At 34.3% G+C, this 9381-nt stretch overlaps 1 protein-coding gene across 1 annotated transcript; it reads left to right on the top strand.

Moving 5' to 3' along the window:
* The first annotated feature begins 3772 nt into the window (after positions 1–3772).
* LOC122069625 (beta-glucosidase 12-like) lies at positions 3773–9022 on the top strand. Its single transcript, XM_042633684.1, has 13 exons — positions 3773–3931; positions 4046–4115; positions 5389–5447; positions 5586–5661; positions 5986–6063; positions 6154–6241; positions 6314–6566; positions 7039–7154; positions 7557–7774; positions 7857–7888; positions 8212–8314; positions 8403–8511; positions 8631–9022. The coding sequence occupies exons 4-13, from the start codon at positions 5601–5603 to the stop codon at positions 8797–8799; spliced, it is 1227 nt and encodes a 408-aa protein (XP_042489618.1). The 5' UTR covers positions 3773–3931; positions 4046–4115; positions 5389–5447; positions 5586–5600; the 3' UTR covers positions 8800–9022.
* Positions 9023–9381: the final 359 nt, after the last annotated feature.

Below are 9381 nucleotides of genomic sequence, written 5' to 3'. Positions count from 1 at the left end.
ACTATTGCTACAGAGTCTAGGGATGTAGTCTAGAATTCGGCAATGGAATAAGGGGATGCACAAAGAAAGCGTCCAAGCATACCTAGATAATCACAACAAATATAAACAAATAGAAAGGACTTTACACTCCACTTTCGGCATTGCCATCAACAGAGACCTAAAGCCCATCTATCAATGTCCTGAGATCCCACCTACGGCATTGTCATCAGCAGAAGACTCAGAACAGAGAAATTACAAATGAAGAATAGAAAATCAAGTTGAAATAAATCTAAATCTTGATCTTTCCTGCACGTCCCAAAGGACTTCATCATTTAGTAGTTGTTTAATTACTTGTAATATACCGTTATTTGATAAGGGTATTTTAGTATCATAAATTTAATATATTTTTACTATTGGACTTAAACGGATTAGAAAACATTATTTATTTTGAAATTCAAATGTCTGTATACACATCCGATAAGTTTTCGAACACATTCAAATAGTTTTCAGAAGCACTTTTTTTTTCTTAATATAGAATCAAATATGAATTATATGAACAAAGAATCAAATATGGATTTTTGACAATCTATTTTACTTTTCAGATTCCACTTTTTTGAAAAAATCAAATGTTGTCTTGTTCCACTTCCCGGTAACCATGATTAAGATAGATATACCTAGACTTTTCTGTATAAAATTTTGACTAATAAGCTTGCTTTAGAAATTGGACAACGAAGAGGACATTATCTAAACATTTTCTAAACTTGCTTATAAATGTGAGAATGGTGGCCCTAAGTGGCTACCTGGAACCCAATAAGACATTTATCCAATAAGTATAAATATTCACAAACGTTAGGGAAAACTATTGGGTATTCCATATTTCCAAGGATCTATGATGAAAAAGATGGGCGACCTTAACTAATAAAAGAATCTAAAATGGACTTTTATTTGATTGATTAGGAATGCCTGTCCTATATACGGAGCAAACAGAGACACCTTTCTATTTGACCATGTTTGTGGAATGTTTGTTGATCCATTGGTGCATTTCTGGTCAAACTAATTACCACTAATGATAAAACATTGTGTTGATGATGATTAACTTAGATAAAGTTGAATGGTCAACAAATACCAACTATCTATAGTCACAACATTTAGTAAGAATTTAAACTTAAAGGAAAAAAAAAAAGTAAAGTGAACTATCCTTCACTTAAATGTATATTTGAGGAATTTAATTAAAAAGAACTAGTATAAAAAAAAAATATAAAAATCTTTGTAACTGTGAATATCTATCTATCGGCATTGTAAAAGCTAGGTTGAACCATGTCAAGACCTTTTGGTTAAAGATTAAGCGTGGCATATGGCTTATAAAATGCCAACAAACGAGTAATTGTGTATTTTATGACCTTCTGCCATAGAGGGCTTTCCAGCCAAAACTGCAGTTAGATTTGAGAGTTCAGATCCTATAAGCAAGTGGCCAGCTTTGGTGTCCATTGATCTGAATATGGATGATGTGCATCGTCCTCAGTATAGATTTACATAAAGTCAGTTCAGTTGTAAGTTGGAGGCTTCTTGTTTCTTTTCCTGCTGATGGTAATGCCGAAAGTGGGATAAGATTCAAATGTGCCTCTTTCTTAAGTTTTCGGGTGTTCTTGTATTTTTCTCATTCATTTATTCTTAATAGACATGACTTTCCAGGAACCAAAAAAAAATCCTTCTGCTATATTTTCTTCTTCTCCTTTGCAATAAATTGGTATTACCTAAAGAAAAAACATTAATTATGTTTCAAGCTCAACCTAGGACCAGGTGATCAAATCACCAAGATTTTTTTTTTTTCTACCATGTTTCTTAGATATATATTTTTTAATATTTATATTTTGACAAAAGAATACAACTCAAGAAAAGACCGTCTGCTAGCTAATTTAAACTCCAGCCCATACGTATGGAAAAGAGTGTTATAAGAATATTTATTTAATGATTACTATAAATTTATAATGATATTAAAAAAAGAGTACAAAAGTGGAAACATACCTAAAAAAAAGGGCATAATATTAGAAAAGGATTGAAGTTTGGATTTACAAAATTTAGTATATCTATTAGAGCAAACACTAACAAATACGAACAATAAATAGCCAACAGATTCGTATAAAACAGAGATTTAATGAGGTTCACACACCAGTGTAGTGTGCTACGTCTTCGGGTGAAGAAGAAGATGTTTCACTATGCAGAAGAGAGATTACACCCAAGTAGCGGCGAGAAAACTCACCCTGAAACCCTAGCTCGAAAAACCCTAATATTACACTGACTTGCTCAACAAGACGATAGTACATTATATACTTGATTGCTACCAATTTCGAATGCAATTTTGAATGTTTTGTACCACTCTTTTTTTGCTTAAGATCTGTAAAGAATATATTGGTAATAATAAAAAAAAAAAAAAAAAAGAATGAAACACAAACTACACAATAGGGCAAACATGCTCAATTCCTACTCCACCTTCGGAATGTTTTGTTCCACTCGCATATTTTTATTTTTTTTTTCTGCTAAAGATTTGAAGAATTTCATTAAAAAGGGAAAAAGAAAATACACCAATAGAGATATTTTTTAACCCCAACCTTCGGCATGGCCATTAGCAGGGGAAAAAACACTCTTACATTAATCAAAATCTAGGTCTAGATGAAGCATCCAATTCAATTTCAGAATGAATGTGCTCAGGGAAGGGAGCCGGATAGCTTGAAATATCAGATTTAGCTGCGTCCCTAGCAAGATAGTCCGCCACAACGTTTGCTTCATGGAATGGAGCGAGTGCGCAATAATTTCCAAGGGATGAAATCAAGGAAGGTAATACAAGAGATCCAGTCCTCATAAATATACCATGGAATGGAGTGAGCCTGCTGCCAAGAACTTTCCAAGGGATGAAATCAAGGAAGGTAATACAAGAGATCCAGTCCTCATAAATATACCATGGAATGGAGTGAGCCTATGCTGCCAAGACTACTGCTACAGAGTCTAGGGATGTAGTCTAGAATTCAGCAATGGAATAAGGGGATGCACAAAGAAAGCGTCCAAGCATACCTAGATAATCACAACAAATATAAAGAAATAGAAAGGACTTTACGCTCCACTTTCGGCATTGCCATCAACAGAGACCTAAAGCCCATCTATCAATGTCCTGAGATCCTACCTACGGCATTGTCATCAGCAGAAGACTCAGAACAGAGAAATTACAAATGAAGAATAGAAAATCAAGTTGAAATAAATCTAAATCTTGATCTTTCCTGCACGTCCCAAAGGACTTCATCATTTTGTAGTTGTTTAATTACTTGTAATATACCGTTATTTGGTAAGGGTATTTTAGTATCATAAATTTAATATATTTTTACTATTGGACTTAAACGGATTAGAAAACATTATTTTGTTTGAAATTCAAATGTCTGTATACACATCCGATAAGTTTTCGAACACATTCAAATAGTTTTCAGAAGCTCATTTTTTTTTAAATTTAAATCAAATATGAATTATATGAACAAAGTATCAAATATGGATTTTTGACAATCTATTTTACTTTTCAGATTCCACTTTTTTGAAAAAATCAAATGTTGTCTTGTTCCACTTCCCGGTAACCATGATTAAGATAGATATACCTAGACTTTTCTCTATAAAATTTTGACTAATAGGCTTACCTTAGAAATCGGACAACGAAGAGGACATTATACGCACGTGGACATTTTCTAAACTTGCTTATAAATGTGAGAATGTTGGCAAAAACTAACACAAATCATCTTTCACAATGGAAAACTTTCGGACTCATATCTTGCTCTTAGGCCTGCTGACACTAATCCTTGCCAACTCTCTGGCTCCTACTGGGATTGTATCAGCGAGTCATGACTCGGCTTCATTCAATAGGAGCAGTTTTCCGGCCGGTTTCATTTTCGGGACTGCATCTTCTGCTTACCAAGTATTTTCACCTGCTTCTGTGCTGTTAACTCATTCTTATAAGCTTCTATAATAAACCCACATGACAATTTCACATTTCTATACTTTTGTGTGTGTGTGTGTGTGGTATTCTCAGTATGAAGGCGCAGCAAAAGAGCATGGCAGAGGCCCAAGTATATGGGATGTTTTCACTCATGAATACCCAGGTCTCTCTCTCTCTCTCTCTCTCTCTTAGTTACAGAAAGATTGTTGAGATAGGACTCAGTTGTCCCAAGTATGACCTTCGAGCTGTTTGGAGGGCAAGAATGTATGTAGCCGACCCCATTCAGTTTAGATTTTCTCAGTTTGGATGATTTTTTTTTTAGACGAATATTTATAAACGACCCTATTAAATTGGAATAAGACTGAATTTGTTATTGTTGTAGATATGAACTTTACTGATCATATCAAAACCATTGATTCTATCGTAGGCTTTTCTATGGTAGCGGGCTAAAAGGTTTAGAGCTAACGATTTGAGTGGAGAACAATATGGTTCTCATTTTGAACGCATCTTACGTAAGCCATTGAATGTGGCTACGTGACCTCAAAGAATGGGAGTGTTTTAACATTTATTTATATGGTTGTTGACTAAATGGTAGTGTGTTGAGTGTTAGTTATATAGCTGTTGACCAAGAAATGTTAATGTATGGTGCAGTCTACGGCATCCTTATCAATGTTTTTTTTTTTTTTTTTTTTTTTTAAACGATTTTACCCTTGATTTGATATTGATACTCCCATCTGATATTGATACTTATAATCCTGTCTTGAGGTAGAGTAGAAGTAAATTAGGAAACTTTAAAGGAAAGTTCTGTTCAATTTATCATTTCTAGATACAACAGAACTTGAGGAATTGTGTTAGATGCCCTAGAACTATCCATCAAATCCGGGAATCAATCTCATTTGAGATAGAGGTAAAACAAGACCCCTATATTGATACCCTTTGCAATAGGTTCATGATTTTCTCTTGGGATTTGCCTATTTGTCTCATGGTTCTTATTGGTGTTTCCCTTGTTTAAGGGGGTTTATTTTTGGATGTATGTTTCCCTCTCATCTTTTTTTTTTTTTTTTAAAAGCGTGTGTGACTTTCATGGGTTTCTCTTGTAAGGATCCCTTATTTTTCTTGTGCTTTGTTGAACATATTTTCTATTAAAAAAAAAATGAGAGAAAGAAGGGGAGGGGAGAGCGAGAAAAGTCAAATATCCTCAAGACATGAATTTGATTTGTAAACAACCCCATGATTAATTAAAGTGTTTGAGCTCTTATTTTAAAGTAGAATTTTTTATATGTAACAAGGGGAAAGTAGGACCGTTGCTCCTGATTTGAGAAATCAAAGGATAGATTATAGTTTCTACATCCTCATTAGTCATAAATCCAATATAGTAAGATTGGCTCTTGATTATTATTATGTGGTTAATTAGACATATTATGGTGATGTGGCAGGTAAGATAAAGGACCATAGCAATGGGGACATAGCAATTGATTCTTATCATCGATATAAGGTATCAACCTTTCTGATCTCTCTAATTAGTTTTCACTTTCTAGAATATTGACAATCATATGATATTATTCTTATTGTCATTGTTCTTAATTTCATTATCATTAAGATTTATAAGTGGAGGATATTTGTTATTTAACAGGAAGACGTGGCGATAATGAAGGATATTGGGTTGGACGCATACAGATTCTCCATCTCTTGGTCTAGGGTTTTACCTCGTAAGATCATATAAAAGCTTCTTTTTTATTTAATTGTTGTGAAAGAAAAAAGTATAGTATATGATTTCATGTATGGCTAAATAGTGAATTTTGAGATCCTTGAGCTCTACTGATCATGACCATGCTGAAGGTGGAGTCTTAATGATTTTATTGTATACATCTTTGTATATTTTTAGGTTTTTGAAAGTCAATCTGATTTTTTTTATTATTGAAACAAAACAGCCATCTTAAGTGCATACCTGAGATATCAAATTTGTTGTAATAATTTGGTTGCTCTTTTTTGTTAAATAATAATAATTTGATTGCTTATTCATTTTCTTTCAGATGGAAAACTAAGTCGAGGAATAAACAAGGAAGGCATTCAATATTACAACAACCTTATCAACGAGCTTCTATCCAAAGGTCATTAATTATTCAAATCTCTCTCTCTCTCTCTCTCTCTCTCTCATCTTCAGATTGTTTGATATCATTCCTATATATGCATATATGTAGGAATCCAGCCCTTCGTAACTTTATTTCATTGGGATGTTCCACAAGCTCTTGAAGATGAGTATGGTGGTTTCTTAAGTCCTCACATTATGTAAGTAATCAAAAAGCTATTCTTTTATTCTTACCTGTGCCATATCGATAATTATTTTAATTTAATACACAGTGATGACTTCCAAGACTATGCGGAGCTTTGTTTCAAAGAGTATGGTGATAGAGTTAAGCACTGGATCACCTTGAACGAGCCATGGAGTGTCTGCAATGGAGGATACAACACGGGCACCCTAGCACCGGGACGATGTTCTAAATGGGTTGGAAACTGTACTAGTGGGAATTCTGCGACTGAGCCCTACTTGGTAGCCCACTACCAGCTTCTTGCTCATGCGGCTGCTGTGAAAGCATACAAGGATAAGTACCAGGTAATATAATGTGAACTGTGATGTCACAGTCAAATAACTTGTCAGATGAGGCTATCTATGTTGCTGTGAGGTTTGTGAAATCCTTGTAGAAATGGGACTGGGCTGATGGGTTCAAGTGTTCAACAGTGATAAAAAGGACTAAGTCAGCAATATAATTCTTGAAAAAATTTCTGGTTAAGTGAGGCCTGACCGGGCCTACTCTATTATTCCCCATTGGCTATTTTTGTCCATCAGTAGGATATTCAGGTTATGTAGACTCATCTATAAAGCTTCCTTTGGCCTGTTGAGTGGGTCTTTAGCCTCTGGAGATTGTTGTCCTATGTACGGCAGTTATATTATTGCCTGTTTTGATTTGGCCCCTAAGGTCTAGTACATTTTTCTTCTTCTTCCTTCTCCTTCTTGTGAATAAATTTGATATATATATATATATATATATATTAAGAAAATTAAGTATATCAATGTTGTTCTGTAGGCAACTCAAAAGGGAAACATTGGAGTGACACTAGTGTCACAATGGATGGTCCCTTACTCAAAGGACAATTCCAACATTGCTGCGGCCCAAAGAGCTCTCGATTTTATGTTTGGATGGTGAGAATTCTTTTTAATTTTATGTGTATATATGTAGGTTAACCATTTTTACTTGCCATGGCAAGGCTTACGATATGTTTTTTCTCTAGAAGATTAAAAATTTCATTAAAAAGGGTGAAAAGAAATTTTACAAGAGGCATAATAAAAATCGATTTTAAGCCCCCACCTTTGACGTTGAGCTTCCTACCTTCATAGCGCCAAACATTTCTTTCTTTCCAGAGATTATCAGCCACAATAATCGGTCTCAAGGACCAAGGATCCTTAATTGCTAGTAACTTTTCTTTCTAATCCGCCACTGAACTAGAAGGCTTAAATCTTCTATTTTAGGCCAAGAAACTCCAAAACAATCAATAAATTTTTTCCAAACCAGGCTTATGAAATGTTTATTCCTTCTTTTAATAGGTTCATGCATCCATTAACCTATGGTGATTATCCACAAAGCATGCGATCTCTAGTTGGAAAGCGGTTACCGAAATTCTCTGCAAATCAGTCAAAGATTGTAAAAGGATCATTCGACTTCCTCGGGCTAAATTACTACACTGCTAGTTATGCAGCTAATGTTGCCTTCTCCAATGATGTTAAAATGAGTTATTCAACGGATTCTCATGCTAATCTCACCAGTAAGTTGAAATACAACCCTAATACGATTTAGTTGAATTAATATAATATTTACATACTAATGTGTTTTAATTACCATTACAGCTGTGCGGAATGGGATCCCTATTGGTCCAAGGGTAAGCGCTAGCAACTAATTCATTCATTGAAATACCACCCTCCTTTTGATTTCAAATCAATAGAAGTTATTTAGCATCCATATATGGAAAAATTTTGTTGTAACTAGAGGTGGTTAAAAAAGAAAAAAGAGGGTCATAACCTAACTTTTTTACCCTTTTAGTATTACACATTTTTTTCCCTCCTCAATGAGGGTAAATTCAAACATTTTACATAAATATTGCAATTTAGGTGGGCAAGTTGCATTTCAATCTATAGAAACATATGCTATTCATCTGATAACAAAGATTATTAGTGACATATAACATATATGGATTTTCCACAGACCGCTTCGGATTGGTTGTATGTATATCCCCGAGGAATATGGGAGCTGTTGCGTTATACAAAGCAAAAATACAATAACCCAGTGATTTATATCACTGAGAATGGTGAGACAATTGACTTGAAACGAATCATATTTGTTGTCCATGTAATCAAACAATTGGTTTGACTTAATTTAGAATTTATTAATTGTAGGGATATCAGAGTTCAACAATAATACAGAGACATTGGAGAAAGCGTTGACAGATAACATGAGAATAGATTATTACTACCATCATCTTTTATTCCTCAACAAAGCCATCAAGTGAGTAACCCAATACAACATTTCTCAATATAAAATAACAAAGCGATCCTTTATATTGTCTTGGGTGTTTAATTATTATTGTATATAAACATTAATAATCTCTTTTTTATTGGTTGCAGGGAGGGTGTTGATGTAAGGGGATATTTTGCATGGTCATTATTGGACAACTTTGAGTGGGCCGATGGTTACACAGTTCGATTTGGCATTACCTTTGTCGATTACAAAAATGGGTTGAAGAGGTACCTGAAGCACTCAGCCTATTGGTTTAAAAGGTTCCTCCAGGGTTAGACCACTAGAAGATTCCATGACAATGTACTTATATTCTTTTGTGTTAATTAGCCCATTTTTAGTTAAGACTCTTCACCTCTTCTTCTTTACAATAACTTCTGCAATTTATTTACCACACCGAGGTATCCAAACTGATAAGTGAGCCTCACAGTTGGATAGGATAAGCTATGTACTAGTTGCCATTACATTGTTTCAATAATAAAATCAAAACTTTATTACATCAGTGAAAAATTTCCCTTTTCTATTTCTTTTTTGGGTAGCGACTGCATCTTTGAATTGAGCGTTTATGATTGTTCCATGGATTATGCCTGGGCTTTGGCCTTCTATTAATTTGTTATGTTGAATTTTCCCCAAAATTTAAGCAATGCATTAGAATGAACGGTTGAGATCATCCGACAAGTTCTTTCCTTCTTTCTGTTGTATCGTTGGTATTCTAATTAAAATGATTACCACAAGCTTTGGAAAAGATTCTGTGATGATATTTACTTCTCTCACAATCTGATTAGGGGTGAAAATTTGGCCCTGACAATCCGAATCCGCTCTGACCTGCCCTAAGCCAAACACGGTTTAGGCCAAGTTTTT

The sequence above is a fragment of the Macadamia integrifolia genome, unplaced genomic scaffold (assembly GCF_013358625.1).
Source record: "Macadamia integrifolia cultivar HAES 741 unplaced genomic scaffold, SCU_Mint_v3 scaffold664, whole genome shotgun sequence".
NCBI lineage: Eukaryota > Viridiplantae > Streptophyta > Magnoliopsida > Proteales > Proteaceae > Macadamia > Macadamia integrifolia.
Note: the sequence above shows the minus strand (reverse complement) of the source record. Positions and strands in the feature narration are given on the sequence as shown.